At 54.3% G+C, this 18,696-nt stretch overlaps 2 protein-coding genes across 7 annotated transcripts in view; one reads left to right on the forward strand and one right to left on the reverse strand.

The window, feature by feature from the left end:
* Positions 1–3,994: 3,994 nt before the first annotated feature.
* FOXC1 (forkhead box C1) overlaps positions 3,995–18,696 on the forward strand; it is a 36,914-nt gene continuing 22,212 nt past the window's right edge. The window contains exons 1-2 of one of the 3 annotated variants that reach the window (XR_015257639.1): positions 3,995–6,008; positions 9,174–9,369. Coding sequence is in view for 1 of the 3 variants with exons in the window: in XM_086740288.1 (XP_086596414.1) it covers positions 4,101–5,837 (1,737 nt within the window). In the remaining 2 variants the exon portion in view is untranslated. Of the gene's footprint in view, positions 6,470–9,173; positions 9,370–18,696 lie in introns of those variants that run through there. The other 2 variants (XR_015257638.1, XM_086740288.1) reach the window with 2 other exon arrangements.
* The window catches only part of GMDS (GDP-mannose 4,6-dehydratase), a 431,792-nt gene continuing 429,053 nt past the window's right edge, over positions 15,958–18,696 (reverse strand). For all 4 annotated transcript variants that reach the window (XM_086740292.1, XM_086740289.1, XM_086740290.1 and 1 more), the window contains 2 exons: positions 17,335–17,403; positions 15,958–16,949 (listed from right to left, as the gene is read on the reverse strand). In XM_086740292.1, coding sequence (XP_086596418.1) covers positions 16,887–16,949; positions 17,335–17,403 — 132 coding nt within the window. In that variant the 3' untranslated portion in view covers positions 15,958–16,886. The remainder of the gene's footprint in view (positions 16,950–17,334; positions 17,404–18,696) is intronic.

Genomic DNA, 18,696 nt, shown 5'->3' on the forward strand with positions numbered 1-18,696 from the left:
GGGCCAGGCCGGGTGGCCGGGTTTGGAGTAAAAGGGGGTACGCTGCTGTGATGCTGGAGCCAAAACAAAAGGCAGAGAAGCGAAGCTCTGATTGCTTCTAAACATCAACAGCCCGGGGCTGGAAAGCGGTTCACCTCCAGGTTGGGAGAGGAGAGGACAACCCACGGCGAATCGTTTGGGTCCACCTGGGCTTTTTTGCCCAGGTCAAATGGTAGCCCCTCCGCCTACCGCTCCGGTGTCATCTTTCTTTTTGACATCTCGGTAAATAAGGTTGCGAATGACCACACACGCGAAGCGCGGCTCCCCCGGCCCGAGACTGCCCGTCGAGGCTCCCGACCCTCGCTCGGGCTTCGGGGCGGAAGAAGAGGAGGAGGGGGCGGCCGTGCCCGCTGTCCCTTGTGTCTGCTCGGGATGGGACGGGGAGGTAGGGCACGGTGGCCGGCAGACCGCGGGGGTACACCTCAAAAGGTGGCTTTCCCGGCCGGAGGCCACGCCGGCCAGCACGGCAAAGGCAGGGAGTGGGACGGGAAGGCAAAGTGCGACCAAGGAGGGGAAACCCGAGGGCTCCTTCGGTCGGTACCCAAACACACAGGGGAAGAGTGGGAGAATTTGATCTTTCAGCCCCCCTAAACCCGTTGTTTCTCACCCCAACGCGCACGCACACAAACGCCAAAATCACTCGGTGAGCTTTCACAACGGTGACTTTCGTCCGTCGCTTGGAGAAACCAGAGTCCCGCAATCCCAGCATCAGAGCGGCTACTGCAACAGCCATCAGATGCAAAAGGCAGCGGCTGAGTGGCCCCCCCCTTCCCTTCCCTTCTGCCGAAACTTTTCGCTGTTACTCCAGCCTCTGCCTGAGAAACAGCTTCGCTGCCGTGAAGATCGCCCAGATAAAATAATAAAAATAATAATAATAATAATTTAAAAAAGCCGGGAAAGGGTCCGGCTGCCGGAGGGGCGCATTACGGCCGCTCCTGGGAGCGAGCGGGGAAACCCGTGGAAATTGTTTTTAACGGCAGGTAACACCGTGGGAAAACCGGATGACCTGGGCTGCATGGAAACGTGGTAAAATGCTCCCTTTCTTTCTCTTTTTTCCTTCTTTTTTTTTTTTTTTCAGAAAAGCAAGAAAGAGGTTTTGAAAATATAAAGTGTTGGAATTGACATCTAGTCCAGTGCTTGCGCATTTCTTAATTCTGCCGTGGTGGGAGGAAAGGGAAAAACGTGTAATTAGGCAGGAGCAGGTGAAAGATTCCAGACGATGAAATACAACGGGCTAAACGGGATAATGTATTCACCATTAAAGGACTGACATTTATTACCAAAAGGAGACCCGTTACGTTTGAATATGAAAAGGAGCAGATATTCGGCTGTATAAATTACCTCCTTCGCGCCACTTGCATCTCATTTAAAATACTTTTTTTTTAAAAAAAAAAAAAAAAAAAAGAACCAAGGGCTTGGTGTTTCAGAGGAGAAGCCAGCCCTGCTTGAAAACACCACCGAGCCAATAAAGCGCCTTCAGCCCGCTCCAGAGACGCGATCCCCACCGACATCGATCACAGCAAAAAGTGCGGGATGGGGGTTCGACACCGGCGAAGCCGAAAGGGGCTTTTGACGTATTTGTAGTGTCACAAGATCAGGGTGGGCGAGTCGTCTCACAAACACACGCACGCACGCCTTTCCCGTACAAATTCCACCCCTTAAAATAGATTTCGGCTCGTTCCTCTCAACCCATCTATTATTAACGCTAATGAAGTTTTAGAGGTATAGGCTGCGGAGGGAATGAAGGGCACTGGGTTGGATTTCGAATATCTGAGGTCCTAGTAAAATATACCGCTGTGCAAATACGTATAGGAATCTCCACGTGTTTAAAGTACGAAAAGAAAAACTTTCTTTCTTAAAATACAACGGCAAATCAAAAAGGAAAAATTAAAAAAGAAATGACCGAGCCCTCGCTTTCTGCTCCCTTTGAACTCCCGTTAAAGTGTTATCCTGATTAGAGCCCCAATATTCTTTCCGATATTTAGACAAAGGCCACAGCAACGCAAATCAAATATTCACAGCAGAAACGGCCAAACACTTTAAAGAACATTCATTTTATTGTACCTTTTTTTTTCTTCTTAATTTTTTTTTTTACCTTTTGACACACCTGACATACTGCGGAGTCCACTCTGCAGCGGGTTAGAAGCAAAGCCTGCCCTCTCCCTCTCAAATAAATGCACGAACGCAGCAAGGACCCGCTTTCCCTACCGCATCCCGCGCGGTCCGTATAGATTACAGCTACGGACCCCGCGCGAAGAAACGCGCCCGCGGTTGCGAACGGCAGAGGCAGCGGGCGCTTTGCTCCGCAGACGGAGGGAGGGAAGAGCTTGGTGGCTGGGAAATGAGAGGGAGCTTTTCGGGGGGGGGGGGGGGGGGAGAGCTCCCCAAAAATCTCCTCACATGGAGGAATGCGATCCCTTCCGAAGGGTTTGGGCGGGCAGGCGGGCAGCTGCCGGCAGGCAGGGTGGTGCTGCTGGGGCAGGGGCATCCCACCCACCCCTCTCCCCTCCATATACCCCCTCCCACGCTTCCCCTCCGTCCCCGCGGTGGAATGGGGGCTGTGTGTGGAAGCCAGCCGGGGTGAGGCAGAGCCTCCCGGCCGGGGAGAGCAGGCACCCAGCCGGCACACCGGCGGGACAGGGAGGAGGGAGCCCGACGGCAGGGAGTGGAGAAAAGAGATCAACGAGAGAAAAAAAAAAAAAAAAAAAAAGGAAAAGTGGGGGAGAAACACGCGTGGCTGAGCGCAGGGTGAGCGCGTGGGTGACAAGAGCTCCGGGGAAGCATATACATACATATACATATATATATACATATATATATATGCACACATACATTGGTGCAGGCATGCACGTCGCGCGTGTGCCCGGGGCGCGCGTGCCAGGGTGACCGCGAGCGCGCGCTTAAGGACGCGGGTGGGCGGGCACGGGGTGGCGGGGCTCGGGCCGGTCGGCGCGCAAAATCCGCTGGCGCGGGAGGGTTCCCCGCGGTTGCGCAGCAACCCCCGCCAGCCCAGGGCTCCGCGTGTGCCGGCGAGCGTGTGTGGCCGGTCCCCGAGAGCTGCAGCTCCCAGGGCTGCTGCGGGGATTTTTTTTCCCTTCGTTTTTTTTTTTTTTTCCTCGCTCGCTCCCTTTTTTTTTTTTTTTTTTTTTTTCCCTCCTCATTCAGAGCCCCGGGTGTCTCCCGGCCCTCATTGGCCGCTCCGTCTCGGAGGGGCGGAGCTGGGCCGCCTGCAAAAGGAGGAAAAGAAAAAAAAAAAGAGAGAGAAAAAAAAAAAAAAGGAGACCGAGCGAGGAGAGGGAGGAAAAAAAAAAGGAGAAAACTCTAAGTGCGTAAAAAAGTTCTCGCCGTGGTGACGGATGCTCAAAAGTTCAGGAGTTTTTCCGATGCTTCCCAAAGCAGCCTGCGACTGAAAAAGAGACTGAAAAAAAGCGAGAGGGAGAGAGAGAGGGAGACTTTGCACTGGGAGATCGGGAAGGTGGATTTTTTTCTTCTACTGCTCGCTTAAAAAAAGCCAACAAAACACATCCCTCTACTTTTGTCCCTCCTTTGCAGACAACTTGTTGCAGATCCCCGTGGAACAAGGAACTGGGAGCGTGGGAGCCTCTTTGCAAAGGTTTTATATTCTTAATACTCTTGCTGCATTTGGAAGTTGCTTTCTCCGCTGCGATTATTTTTTTTTTTCCCTCCCCCGTTTTCTTTCGAGAAACATTTTTTCCCCCTTTTTCAACCCCTCCTTTTTTTTCGCTTTTTTGATTTTTTTCTTTTTTTTTACATTTTTTTTTTCCCCTCCGCGCGGAGTGCGGGAGCTCGCCGGTGGGTTTTCCCGGGCGAAGAAGAGGAGACTTTTCGGCGCTGCTCTACTCTTCCTCCCATTTTTTCGCGCTCCGCCGGGGAGGGGTGGGGGGGGGGGGAGCTGGGGGGGCGGGTGGGGGGGGGTGGGGGGGTTTGCCCGGCCGCCCGCCCGGTCCAGCTCGGCCCGCGGTTGCCGGCGGAGGGGTGGAGGGGGAAGGGACGCGCTGTTTGGTCCGGCGGGGAGGGTGGGGGAAAGCTGACGGGAGGACATGCAGGCTCGCTACTCCGTGTCCAGCCCCAACTCCCTGGGAGTGGTGCCGTACCTCGGCGGAGAGCAGAGCTACTACCGAGCCGCGGCGGCGGCGGCCGGCGGGGGTTACGCGGCCATGCCGGCCCCGATGAGCGTGTACTCCCACCCGGCCCACGAACAGTACCCGGCCGGCATGGCCCGCGCCTACGGGCCCTATACGCCGCCGCCGCAGCCCAAGGATATGGTGAAGCCGCCCTACAGCTACATCGCCCTCATCACCATGGCCATCCAGAACGCCCCCGATAAGAAGATCACCTTGAACGGGATCTACCAGTTCATCATGGAGCGGTTCCCTTTCTACCGGGACAACAAGCAGGGCTGGCAGAACAGCATCCGCCACAACCTCTCCCTCAACGAGTGCTTCGTCAAGGTGCCCCGCGACGACAAGAAGCCCGGCAAGGGCAGCTACTGGACCCTCGACCCCGACTCCTACAACATGTTCGAGAACGGCAGCTTCCTCCGCCGCCGCCGCCGCTTCAAGAAGAAGGACGCCGTCAAGGACAAGGAGGAGAAGGACCGGCTGCACCTCAAGGACCATGCCCCGCCGCGCCCGCCGCCGCCGCCCAACGCCGCCGCCGCCGAGCCCGAGGGCGGCCCCGCCGGGGGCAGCGCCGCGCCGCCACCGCCGCCCCCCCCGGTCCGCATCCAGGACATCAAGACGGAGAACGGCACGGCCTCGCCGCCGCAGGCCGTGTCCCCCCCCGGCGCCGCGCCGCCGCTCGGCGCCGTGCCCAAGATCGAGAGCCCCGACAGCAGCAGCAGCCTCTCCAGCGGCGGCAGCCCCCGCAGCGCCCTCCCCTCCGGCCGCTCCCTCAGCCTGGAGGCCCCCGAGCCGCCGCCGCAGCCCCCCCCGCCACCCCCGCCGCCGCCTCCTCCCCACCACCACGGCCCGGGCTTCAGCGTGGACAACATCATGACCTCACTGCGGGGCTCCCCGCAGGCCGCCGCCGATCTGGGCGCCGGACTCCTGGCCCCCGCCGCCGCCGCCCCGCGCACCGGCATCCCGCCCGCCCTCTCCCTCGGCGGATACTCGCCGGGACACAGCTCCGTCTACGGCTCGCCCTGCGGACAGGCGGCCGCCGGCGCCGCCGCCGCCGGCACCTACCACTGCAACATGCAGGCCATGAGCCTCTACGCGGCGGCGGGCGCCGCCGAACGACCCGGCCACCTGCCCCCCCCCGCCGCCGCCGCCAGCCCCGCCGAGGACCCGCTGCCCGACTACGCCATGCCCACGGGCGGCGGCGGAGGGGCGGGGGGCGGCGGTGGCGGCGGCGGGGCGCTGGGGCACGGCGGGCTGGGCGGCGCGGCGGGCGGCCACCAGGAGGGGCACCACCCGCACCCGCACCCGCACCAGGGCCGCCTGGCCTCCTGGTACCTCAACCAGGCGGCAGCGGCGGCGGCGGCGGCGGCAGCGGCGGCGGCGGCGGGGGGGGAGCTGGGCCCGCTGGCGGGCGCGGCCGGTTACGCGGGGCCGCAGCAGGGCTTCTCCGCCGCCCCGCGGGGGGAGGTCTTCGAGGCCCCGCGGCTGGGCCTCAGCGCCTCGCCGGGCGGCGGTGGCGGTGGCGGCGGCGGCGGCGGGGCGGGGGGCGGCGGCGGAGCGGGGGGCGGCGGAGGCAGCTGTCAGATGGCCTTCCCCGGCAGCCAGCCGCTCTACCGCACCTCCGGGGCCTTCGTCTACGACTGCGGCAAGTTCTGATCCGCGGCCCGCCGCGGGAAGACCGCAGCGCGCAGACACCGCGCAGCGCTGCGCCGCCGGCCCCCGCCGCCCCTGCGGAGGGAAGCCGGCGCGCGCGGGAAAAGCTTTTGTACAGAGACAGCCCCAAAGCATGTCTTGGTTTGTTAAAGGACAGTGTTACTCCAATAACACGTAAGTTTTGGTTTGGTTTTTTTTTTTAAAATTGCTTCGAAAAATACTTTCCCCCACCCTCCCCTATCTTCCCCATCCCCTAAGGTATCGTCACGCTCCGTGTTTAAAAGGGGGCGAAAAGTCCAGCGTAGAGCACCAGCTTCTTTTTTTTTTTTTTCTTCCACCCTCTCCTACCTTCCTCTTTTACAAGGACTTGTTTTAAAATGTAAATTGCGACATAGTAATTTATTTTTAATTTGTAGTTGGATGTTGCGGACCAAACGCCAGAAAGTGTTCCCCCTTCCCTGAAAAGTGACTTTAAAATTGACTGAAACGCTGATTTTTTTTCAATATATATAAAAAGGGAAACTGTATTAATCTTATTCTATCAATATTTTTTCTTTTTTTTTGTTGAAAATATTCTGAAGGTATTGCATTGTTTGTTTATTAATAAATTACCATTCAGTCGGAATAATCCTTTACACGTCTGTATATCTTAATACTTGTATTTAGAGAGCGAGAGAAAGAGAGGGAAGAGGGATTTCCTAACTAACTTTGGAACAGCTCGTTCCCCTCCCCACAAATTCCAAAGACCATTTAGGAACTGCCAGGTCGAAAAAAAAAAAAAAAAATCCCTTTTCGGTCTCTTCTGCAATATGTTCCACTTAGTCAGCTCGCCTTATCCGCTAGGAAAAAAAAAATACTTTCCCATGGCAGCTCTGAGTTGGCAAATAAACAAACACGTTTTCTTAGCAATTAATGGGCAAGACCTGGAAACGGTTGACCGTACCCTGTAGTATGACAACATTACGGCTTTTTAAAAATAATATGCCTGTGTAACGTTGTATTAAGCGGTAACTCCGCTTAAGAGGGAGAGGGACAGGCACTAGAGTCCTGCCCTTGTGTAACCGTGGGTATATCTCGAACTATCGATCTCTCTGCGTGTGTTTCAAATGTATTTATATATAGGATTTACATATGTATCTATATTTAAAGGAGGATGGCATATTTATTTATAGCTTCATACACGCGTTGCATGTTTCTAAACTCCACAGCGTATAGTAAATGCCAGATATTTTGTAGTACCTATATTCTGAAATATAATGTCAGTGTATAAATCACCGCTTCGTAAGCGCAAGCACATCCGTGAAGCCGCGTCTGCAACATATAGATTTTTCAAGTACTGTTTTATTTCAGGGAAAAAAAAAAAAAGAGTTGGATTAAAGGGTGCTTGTATAGTCCGCCCTTACACCTTTCCAGCTCTGCTTTACTCCCGTCCTTTAGGGACATTGGTGGCTTGTTGGAAGTACCCTCGTTGCTCGGAGTGAAATGATTTTAGAAAGAGTTTGTGTGGGAGAACTTTTCTTATGTAGTTGTTTAAGTTTTGATTTTTGTTGTTGGCAATTTGTTGGGGTTTTTTTTCCCTTCCCTCCCTCCTTTTTCCTTAAATCGGGAAAAAAAAAAATCCCCTATTGCCAGGGTAGCAGATGAATGCCTCACAGACTGACATCTTGTCAGATCAAGGATCTCACCCTCTGGACAATTTGCAATTAAGAACCTACAGGCAATGGGGAACACCTTCCCCCTTTGTAAATAACCACCGAAATGCAATAAATTCATCACCTTTAAAGAATCTGCCTTGTCAGTCAGACTGGGGAAGAAGATTATTTGATTGCAGATATTTAAGGCCTAAAGTTTGCTTTCAAGATAATACAGTTTCCTATCGGTCTCTCTTATCTAAAGGCAACACTTAGCAGTAATTGCTGCTGCATTGTTAAGGTTTACACTGTAAATAAATGCGGAGGTATTTACAGTTAAATCTCGCTTTTGGGCTGCGCCTCCCCTCCAAAGCAATAATCTAATATTCAGAAAAATCCCTTCAGCAGATCGAATGAAGTGGGGGAAGGGGGAGGTGATCATGTTATAACGTCGCCTTAAAATGTGTTTATTTTAAAGTAAAGTATTGCATAGTCTTTGCTTTTTTTTTTTTTTTCCTGCTAGCACTTCTAAAGCGATTACCGGCCTTGTTTACATTTATTTGTTTGCTGAGTCGGGTGAGAGAAACTCGAACTCTCCGCTGTCCGGTTACGGTAAAGCTGAAGCGAAGGACAAGCGCCTTCGCTCCGGGGCCACGTTTTAACCGCAGCTGCCCGTTTTTCTCCCGGTCAAGAGAAACCAAATATTACCTGTTCCCTGTCGGGCTCACCCTCTACTTCCCCCCGGCCCTGTCCCGGTACCGAGTCGGGGGCCCGCTGAGCTGGCGGCTGCCGCCTCCCCTCTCCCGGGAACCGAGGCTGCTTTAAAATAAAACTAAAAAAAAAAAAAAAAAAAAAGAACGGGGAGGGTAGAGAGGCGATTGCGTGTACTATTTCCCTGTTATGTTTTGTTGCGATCAGGCGCCGGCTTTCCTGTATTTTGGGGTTTCCAGCGGCAGGGTGTTTGTGGCGAAAATAAATAGGAGGGAAAGCAGTCGGTAGCTCGGCTCCTTCAGCCGCCCCTTGCATGGCCGGTACTGCTGGGGGGGGCTGGGGGAGGTGGGGCTCGAACAAGCGCCGTCTGTAATCACTGCTAACGCCCGGGGGCCTCCGCGACCGCGCAACTTGCGCTCCCCACGGTCCTGGCTGCGAAAGGGGCGGGTGGAAGAGGGGAGCTAGCCTGGCCGGGAGGGGCGGCTGGCAGTAGGGGAGGGGGCAAAGGGGAAATGTGCCCCCGAAGGGGATCCTGTTTCCCCAAGTGACGTGCGTGGTGGCGGCGGAGGTCACCCTCCGGTTCTCACCTCCCGGCTCGCCGCACACGGGTGGTTCGGTTTGGGTTTAAAAAAGAAAAAAAACACCCAAAATTATTATTAATTTTTTTTTTCTCCCCCTCCGCACAGAAATTGTTCACAACGAAAATGACATTAGCGGTGCTGAGGTGTCGTCCCCAACTCGAGTAGGCAGCGAATCCTGCGGGCTTGGCCGCGGGGGTCGGGGCTGTGCGGCCGCGCAGAGCTCCGCGCTCCGCCGGGCCCGCGCCTTTGACGTGACAGAGTGCTGGTGCAGGAGGAAAAAAGCGGCGGAAAAGGCCCCTGGATGGGCCTTCGGGATACCTCACCGGGCCGGGGCAGAGCTGCGGAGCGGGGCGCGGAGTAGGGCGCGGGCAGGAGGGAAACCTGGGCATCCCGTGTGACCTGTGATTGTCTTCCAGCAGAAGCCGGCCGGCCTCGAAAGGCACAAAGAGACGCGGTCCGACCCGGCGCGGAGGTGGGTGCGGGACTTGCACCCGGGGCAGCAGCTGGAAGGTGCCCCCCGATGGCCTCTGCACCTCTGGAGGTGGTAGCCTCGCCAGCGAGCAGGGACCCCCGGCCCCAGCCGTGCCTGCAGAGCCGTCCATTAGGTGCCAGGTTAGCACAGCGCTTTCTGTTATATTTTTTAGCTCAAGCTCGATTTTTTTTTCCTCCAAAAAACTATCGCTTTGCTTTTCATCTAGGGGGAAAAAAAAACCCACACTTTTTTTTTTTTTTAAATTTGCGGGACCATTCTGTTTAGCTGGTTATGGTGGTTTCTTACTTGCGTTTGCTCATCCATCACTTAAAATTGAAGAAAACACAGAAGAGAGGAATACCCTCCTTTCTATGTCTTTTTTCTCGGAATTTCTTCTTAAAGCGAGTGACAGTTTGCATTATGTTCTGCAAAGTTCACAACCAGAAATAGCAGAGAAGTGCATGCAAATAGTCGAGAGGAACATGGATTAAAAACCCTGGTCCTCAGCGGGCCAGGTCGGAGGGAGAGCACAGTGAGGCCGTGTTGTACGGGAATGTTTCCACAGGGGCGTTTTAGGGCATCTGGGGCCCTTTCTGAAAGCTGGCAGATTTGGGAAAAGCGCTTCGACGTTAGCACGGGGGTGATTTTATAGCCAGGTTTAACTTCGCAACGCTACTGGGGTTGCGTCGTACGGACCAGCCGGCTGCCCTGCGCCCTCGCCTCCCCCAAAATACGCTGATGGCAGCGGGGTGAGCTCAAAGCTTCGCTCTGGGCTGCGGAGGCTTTGCTTGCGCGCTGCGAACGAGTCGCGAATTTGTGGGACGCAGCGCGGGGCGGTCGCTCGCGGTCGGGAAGGGGGTGCGGTGTTGAGGCCATTTCGACGCCCACGTGAAGGTGCGCGTGAGGTAACAATGCGCAGTCTTTATTACGTCGTCTTGATTGCGTAGGCAAAAGCGTGCAGCAGCGAGGCGTGCACATGGCTGCGCTGCGCACTGGCAGCTACAAGAGTGCAGCGGTGTGTAGACTCGCTCCCCCATCCTCTTCCCGAAATCTTCCCCCTTTCAGTGGTAACCGCTAATTGAACATTAGCTTTCAGTTAATTTCGCTTGTAAAGTAATTTAAACCCCACGGCGTGGTCAGCCCGTTTTTCCCCCGCTTCCCTTCTTGTGTTGGGGCTGGGCACGTTCCCTAAATGAATGAATTTTAAGATGCGCGGGTGGTTTGTGGGTTTTGTTGGTTTGGTGTTTTTTTTTTTTTTTTTGGTTGGGGTGAGGAGCGCGGCCGTGGGCAGGGGTAGCCATTGCGCCGTCGGGCGTCCGAGGCCGAGTCGTCGCTGCACGGGGGCCGCAGGTGGCGCGGCCAGGCGCGCAGCCGGGGCAGCGCAGAGGGCACGCAGAAGTTTATGCCACCAGCTGCACAAGAAGCGCGCTGCGTCGACATAGCAGCCCTGAAGTGCGGCGTAAGGGAGCTGCTCCCCTGGGTTTGGGTCCGCTGGCATCTCGCACCCATGCTCATGGGCTGGGAGGATCCCACTTACCTTTCCCGTGTGGTTTTTTTTTCTTTTTTCTTTTTTTTTTTCCTCCCTTTTTTTTTTTTTTTTTTTTTTTCCCCTTCCCTTTCCCCTTCTGCCTCGCCTCCCCGAGGCTTGTCCGTGTTGTGAATCCGCCCCAAAGGTGGTGCGGTGCCGCGGTGAACGCAGCCCTCCTGCTTTAATTACGCCGGGGCTCATAAAGCCATTTACTTCTTTCCAAAGTAATAAACAAACGTCGCGTTAGGTCAAGATTGATGGTGTCCATGCAATAAAAACGGCCCAGGTCAGGAAGGAATAAAATTCAATCAGAGCTCGCGGAATCATTTTTCAGGGGACAGAAAGACAGAAAAGGAGACGGGGGTCAAGGGAGACGATGTCGCCATTCACAACACACCAGCCGGGAGGGAGGAGGGCGGGGGTTAACGAGCGATTGTTTTTTTATCAAGCGGAGCCTAATTGAACGAAACAATAGCCGCATCGGCGGGGGAGAGCCGGCTCCTTGCGCGGGGAGGGGGGGGTGTCTCTGCGGGGCCGGGCTGCAGCCCTGCCCTGCGCGGCCGGCGCCGGGGACCCCTCGTAGCAATGATGCGGTGTCGTCGTCATCATCCCCCCCCAACCCCCTTAAAATTTTACACAGGCACCTGGGGCTGGCAGTGCAGATAGCGGTGCAGGGTGTCTGGGGAGGGCGGGGGGGATTCTCCCTCGCCCCCCGCAAGCAAACGCGTCTGTTGCGCGCATCTCCGCGACCTTCTAGGCCCGTAGCTTGCGCCTCGCTTGGTGTGTGCGTGCCGCAAAATAACAGTTATTTAAAAAGCACTGGGATAGGGCGGGGGGAGAGGAAGGCGGCTTGGGCTACCAGTGAGAGCACGCAAGTTCTCCATCTGAGTGGGAATTGGGTGGTCGGCAATCTTTTTTTTTTTTTTTTTTTGCCCCCTAAATAAACACAGCTTGAAACGACTTGGGTGGGCAGAAGGGAACAATTTGTGAGGCAGAGAGCGAGTGAGCTGGGCAGGCAGCCGGCCTGCGCCTTACCTGCTGGAGACTTTCACCTGACCTTTGGGTGTCAGAGGGCTTGCTTGTGCGGTGTATTACCTCACAGTCAGGTCAGCTGCTTTCAGCATAATTAACAACACAACAATGAAACCCCCAAACTGGAATCCCCATCCCTTCCCCCTCCTTTCCAGCCCCCATCACCTCTGGGGAGAATGCAGGAAAACCAACACATTTAGAACCATTAAGTCTTAAAATAGCTAAATTTCCTCCAGTAGGAAAAAAAAAAAAAGCAAATTATTACACTTGTGAGTTCAGAATATTTATATATTATATCAATCGATGAATCAACAGGTCATATCGCTACAGCCGTCGTCCCTGGGAAGGCAAGCGCTCGGTTTAGAAGAAACGCTGTAGCCGTCCCCCACCGTTCCTGGAATTTATTTACTTGCCAGAAACATTTAAGCGGCGGAGTTTAATTTTTTTTTTAAATAAATATTTGAAATAAGGAAAAAGAAGAATGTTTTTCCATTGAACGATAATGTAAAAGTACTGATAATATCGTCCAAAGCAGAAGAGAGTTGTTTAAACAATGTCGGTGCTCGCAAGATTGCCCAGTATAAATACATTCGCACAGCCTTTTTGATGCGAGTTTCTACTGGAATTCTGTCGCTGTGTACGTGCGTGTGGGTTGCGTGAAACGGGTCTTGCAGCTGCGAGCTTGCGTCGCCTTCTCTTGGGTGGGGGGGGAGGGTGGTGATCCCCGGTTACCGGTTGCACGATGGGGCGGGCAGCCGGCAGGAGAAGGGCGAGAAGCCTCTCGCCGCTTTTTTCCCTCAGCCAGGATTTATGAAAGTGCTGGCGGCCAGCGCTGCTAACATCGCCTTTCAGAGACGGGACGGATTTAAAACCAAATAACGAATTGCAGAAAAATTATGGCTTGCTCGCGACGCCATTCCCCGCCCCTCAAGCGCTTCGCCGGGGGGCGGGTTGGGGGGGGACCCACGGAACGCGGAATGAACCGGTGCGAGCTCATTAGCAAAGCAAAGGTTGCAATTAGCGTCTGCCGCTGCGAACCGACCTCTCCCCCCACCCCGCCATCCCCTTAGCCCCCGTCACCGAATAATTGCGAAGGAGCTGTTGATGTTTTTTCTTCCACCCGTCAAAACGTTGGAGCTCTGCCTGCTCCAGCGCTCCTCTCTGGGTTTGTTGTGTCTGGAGACAATGCTCCGCCAGCGAAGTATCCGAGGTGAAGGGGGGTCACACGGGGAGGCCGGCAGCAAGGCCCTTCATTTTTCCTAAATACACTTCCAGCAATAGATCCGTACCCCAGCGCGTAGCGGCTCTGTTCCCCCTCACCTTTGTTTTTACCCCCAGGCTTCGAGCAGAGGGGGGTAATTTTAGACGGCGCTGGCCGTTTTTTCTCTCCGCCACCCCGAGGAAACCCCCGTCGCTTTGTCCCGCGGGCCCTTCCGCGCTGGAGCCGGGGAGGAGGGCGGCGGGCGGGCCGTGGGGCAGGGCCGACCCCCCTCCCCGCGCCCCTCTTGGAGAGGTGGCAGGGGCTTGTGCTGCTGTAGAGTGAACCCACCGCAGGCCTCTGCCACTCCCTGCGGGGATTTTGCAGCCCACGCGTGGCCGCTGGTCCCGAGCGCCCTTGAAAGGCCTCAAGAGAGGGAGATTTTTTTTTTTTTTTTTTTTTTTAAAAAAAAGGTTTTCGTGGCAGTTTTACCTTGGGCAAGACAGGCTCCATGGGAGGGCAGCGGCCCGCAGGGCGGGGGAGAGGGACCGAGTTAGGGCTGCGAGATGTGGGGCGAGGGAGCGAGCCCTGCCCTCCGCTGCTCCTCACTCCCGGCCCTGCGGTACCGGCAGCCGCCGACGGGGCCAGGCCGGCTCTCCCTAGCGGGGCCCGGCCCTCCGCAACCTCAGCCCTCCTCTCCCTGCCCGCCCGAACCCCCTCCTCCCGAGGAGGGGGACGCCCGGCAGCCCCCCACCACCCAGCGTTGCCACTACTATGCCGCTTCTCCCCGTCAGAGCGGCGCAGGGGAAACCTCTCCGCTTCCCAGGACGCGGTGGGACCCGCTCCCCACCTCGAGCCGGACGCTGGCCCCGGCGAGCAACCGGTCTTTTCCCGTCGGCGCTGCGGCCCCGCAGCCAGGCTGAGCCTTTTTTTTAGGGGCGTGCTGGGAAGCAAAAAAACAAAACCCACCTTGCAGTTTGGCTTTGTTGGCTGGTGGTGATGGTGGAACGCTTGCGAAAGGCACGAGAGACGGGGGGGTGGGGGGCTTTTTTAAATTAACGAAGCTGTAAGGACCCCAGATGAGACGTGCGAGGGGCAGAGGGGGATGTATCTTTCCGTAACCTGCACGAACAAAACGCTTGACAAACACATTAAACCGATGTACAGGACATTAGGCTGTAACTGGTGTGTTACCTACACATGTAGCTATCATCTCCCGAAAATATTTATTTATTTATTTATTTATTATTATTATTATTAATAATAATTATTATTATTGATTTCGTTTTCAGAAAGCGATTCCGTGGTCATTGCAAAGAGCGGTACTTTAGGAGGAATTCAGATTCGGGCAGGCAGATGGTGATGAGGAAACCAAAAAGCACTTCGGACCTTGGCCAAATTGTAAAAAGCAGTGGGGCAGTGCTAGGACGCACGTTTTGTCCTGTCATGACCAGCAGCAATTTAAAAAAAAAAACAAAACTTTAAATTTTTAATTTTACAAAAGCAGCAAAAAGGCTTCCACCACAAGGTCACTGCAGAAGGACTGCTTGGTCTAGAACCAATTTTTGCCTTCCCATCCCATTCCCCGCTTGCCTCCCGATATAGGGACCGATAAACGGAGAATAAAAATGCTGCTCTTGAAAGCACCACAGTTCGAGATGCCAAAGTTAAAAAACAAAACAAAACAAAACCAACCCTGAGGTCGAAGGAAAACTGGCAGCTTATGTAAAGGTTCCCAGCCCTCTGCAGAGATGTGTGAACCAATATTCAGATGTACCAGCAAGCCTCCCAGTGAATCACTGTAAGCAGAAAATAGTTCGCAGCAATACAAAAATACCTTGCCATAAAAGCGCTTTAATACTTTTTTTTCCCCCTCCTTTATTACTTGTGCCACCAAAGATCCTCCACCCGCAGCTTGTGACCGCTCGTCCCAGGGGCTGCAAAAGGCGGACGGGGGTCGGGGTGGTGGGGTGGCGCCCGTGGCTCCACAGGAGGGGGTTTGTTGTTGTTTTACTCTAAAAAAAAAAAAAAAAAAAAAAAAAAAAGGCGTAGCCGCGGAGTCGTACCCATTCAGAGGGAAAACACTTCAGGAGGCTTTGTATAAATATGCCCACGCGTGGAGGTGTACACGCCGGGGGGAGGGTGGGTGTGTTAAGTGAGTGGTAATGCGTGCGAGGCCCCCCCCCACGGACGGGGCGTCCGCTCCCCGCTCGGCGTTGGTTTGTGCCGGGGAAGCCCCGACTGTGCGTGTGGGGGCCGGAGAGCCTCCCATGCGTGGGGCGCTGCTTGAAGCGAGTGCAGCGGGGCCATCTCACTCTCTCCGCTGCCTCCCGCTCCTCCCAACCCCGCGGGGGCGCGTACTCTGTGCGCACCTGTCGGGAGGGCTCCCACGCCGCGGCCGGCCTCCCGCGTTTCTCTTTCCTCGTGGACAGGGGTGGCCGCGCTCCTCCTCCCTCTCGCGGGGATAGCCCCGAAGGGAGCGGCGGCTCCGGCTGCCCACCGCTCCGCGCCGCTCCGCGCACCATACCCCCCCCCCCCCCGCGCCACCTCGCACGTTTTCCACTGCAGCTCTGGCACACGCCGGCCCGTTCACTCCCGGCGCACAAAAAGCCCTCTCTCTCCGGCTACCCAGCTCCTCCTGAACCCCCCTCCTGTCTCCCCCCCTCACGTCCATCACCAAACCGCTCCCGGGAGCAGCTCCGCGCTCAGCGCCCCCCACCCCCTTTTAACAGGGTGTCCCACTCCAATACAAAATAAAAAAGCAAGAGGCGTGCTCGGAGGCGATGTGTCGCCCGTGTGCCTCCCCCGCCCCGTCTATCTCAGCCTTTGCTCATTTCGAGGCATAAAGCTGAAACGATGGGAAATGGATGGGCTCAATGACCTCTGGATAACCCGGGTACCTTGGCACAGAAAGTGCAAAAATATTTACTCACCTTGAAGTTTCTGTATTTTTTTCTTTATTTTTTTAAAATTTATTTTGTTTTTATTTCTTAAGTCATCTTTTAAGATGGTTCAAGCTCCCGTCTGAGCCGTCTGAGGTCTAATTATAGTAAGCAGGAAGAGGATGGAAGGGGAATCGGTTGATTGGGGGGGTAAAAACCAAAACACCCTAAACCCCCTGATGGAGAAGGTGCTGGACTAAAAGGCTTTCTGTGACTCATGCGCGCTCTGAAATGAAGATCTGAAAAACGCTTACAAACCCCCTCTGACTGGTTTGAAAGCGATTCCAGCAATTAGGAATTAATTCGGCATGGTCAAAAGGCGATTTCACTGCAAGTTATACCGAGTTATCCAAACTTTCACAGAGTTCAAGTGGTGGAAATGGGCCGCTGGGGTGGAGGTAGGGCTGCAGGAAAGAAAAACAAGGAGTGTTCAGGAAAGGCGGAATGGGGGAAGCCGTGGAGCAAGGGCTGGGGGGGTTGCGAGCCCATGTTAGCGCCAGAGGTTTGCTGCCGTTGCTGGAGGAGAGGGGAGGTTGGGGGGTTGGAGGGCAGGGGACGCTTTTGTTTTTCAAATGGGAGAAAGTACTAAAAATGCACTGGAGGTCCTAGGTAATAGAAAGATGAGGTTTAATTAAAAAAGTAAATCAGTGGGCTTGCTGGCTGGTCGGTACTTCAGGTACAGTATTGGAGGGGCGAGGGGAGGGGTGACCCTTCCCCACTTAATGGCAGGGAGCCAGAGTTAGCCTAGGCAGGGCTGACCCTGGGCTGATGTGTTGGGCGAGAGGCACTGGGAGGATGTAGAGGGGGGGATAAAACCAGGCTTTCACACACAGGCAGGCCAGCAATAAAACCATCATGAGGAGGGGCGGCCACCCACGCCGGAAGCTCGTGGCGGTGCTGGCCCTGGGGTGCACCCCTGGCACGGGTCCTGCGACGCCGGCCGTGCCTAGCCAGGACTCAGGCATTGGGGTTGTTCTTCATGAGCTCCACGTCGGCGTCCACCATCTCCCTCACCAGCTCCTGCAAGGAGAGAGAAGTGCAGATGAGGGCCTCCGTGCAGGGGACAGATGGGCAGCGTGTTGGGAGCGCCCCAGAACACGATGAGCCCTCTCGCCTCCCACAAAGCTGGATAAGGAGGGGACAGGGCTTTGCTGGGCTCTTCTCACAGCAGCCCTGGCCCTGGCATGTGTGTTGGTGCGCTGCTGCATGCCGGGGCTGCCCGTCGCTGCCATGGTGGCTGCAGTCTCCAAAGCAAGAACCTGGTCAGGGTCACTGGAAATGGAATTTCTCGGTGTGCCTGAGTCACCCTGCACAGAGTTTCCCCCCTTCCTTCCCCTCCCCGTGGATTGCCTGTAGAGGACATGAACACCCGGCAGGTACAAAGTACGCCAGAAAGGCCACTCACATCAAACGTGACTCTTGGCTTCCAGTTCAGCTTTTGTCTGGCTTTGGTAGAGTCTCCTTGCAGAAAATCCTGCGGAAAAGAAGAAAGAGATGCTGTGAGAAGCATCCTCTCCTCACCACCGCTTGTGCTTCCCCGTGAGCTGAATGTGGCTGAGGCTGCCATTGGACTTTTCTGAGGACAAAATCTTTTTATTCAAGATGCAATTTTCGTGGAAGATCATATGCCTGTAAATCACCAGGAGGCAGCATCCTTTCACCAGGCTATTTCAGAGCAAAAGAGTTATTCTTTGTTTTTGTGTGTGCACGGGGTTTGAATGCCAGTCTCACTGCTGTATCATGGTGAACATTTTATAAGAAGTTGTCATATGTCTTACTCAAGCTATTGAATGAGCTGTTTCAAATTCTTTTTTTTTTTCCCCCTCCATTTGTTTAAATAATGTAAATCACAGAGCAAACATGACAACTAGTCTCCTTCAAATAAAAACGTGATCACAGACAGATGATGCTGAAAGACTGTTACAAATATGGGTAACCACATGCAGCAGTAGTAAACATTCAGCTTTTGAACAGCTACATGTTTTTTTTTTCTAGAGTATTTTGAGCATCCACACAGAAAGAAATAGCCGAATATCTCACAAATGAGAAGAAATGATCTTGAAACCATTATAGAAACCAAGACTTTGGTCACATTTGCTGTACTGTTCAAATATTCTTAAAAGTGCTACCACACCAAAACAATCCCACCACTACTCATCAAAATAACATAACAAAATTAAAGAAAGAAAAAAGCTCCCTTGACTGCATTTCTAACAACTGAATGAAAAAACTGACTGAATCTTCCTTTAAAACTCAAGTAATGTGTTTAAATAGTTCGCTTTTTCCAGCCATATGTGTTCATTTAATAAAATGTATTGTCTCTCCTCACAAGCTTCACGTCTCCTTAGTAGTAAATCCTAAAATTGTATCTGTCCAGGTTTAAAGAAAACGGAACCAACCCAACTTTGTGGCAGAACAAGAAGGCTAAGGCTGAATTCTGCTCTTGCATTTGACTTTATGGGGGTAACACCGCAGGCTTTCCTGAAAAATGCACGGACTGCCTTTCTTCTCCCTCTTCCCCTCTGTGGCCAGCGGTGGAGCTAACGAGCATTTTCAGGCTGTAGGTTTGTTTTTTTTTTTTCAGCTGCAGTGCCGCACACCGCATTTTTCAGATGCTATCTTTCGTGCGTGTGTGGTTCAGGTCATGTTAGCTTCCAAAATCACCTCATCCTGTGCAGTAAAACGTAGGAAATTCTTCTCCATGATTGTGCTTCAGAAAGCTAGGCAGCTCGCTTCCAGGAGCAGAGGAAATCCACCAAAGGAAATC

This window comes from Chlamydotis macqueenii, chromosome 2 (genome assembly GCF_036417535.1).
Source record: "Chlamydotis macqueenii isolate bChlMac1 chromosome 2, bChlMac1.mat, whole genome shotgun sequence".
NCBI lineage: Eukaryota > Metazoa > Chordata > Aves > Otidiformes > Otididae > Chlamydotis > Chlamydotis macqueenii.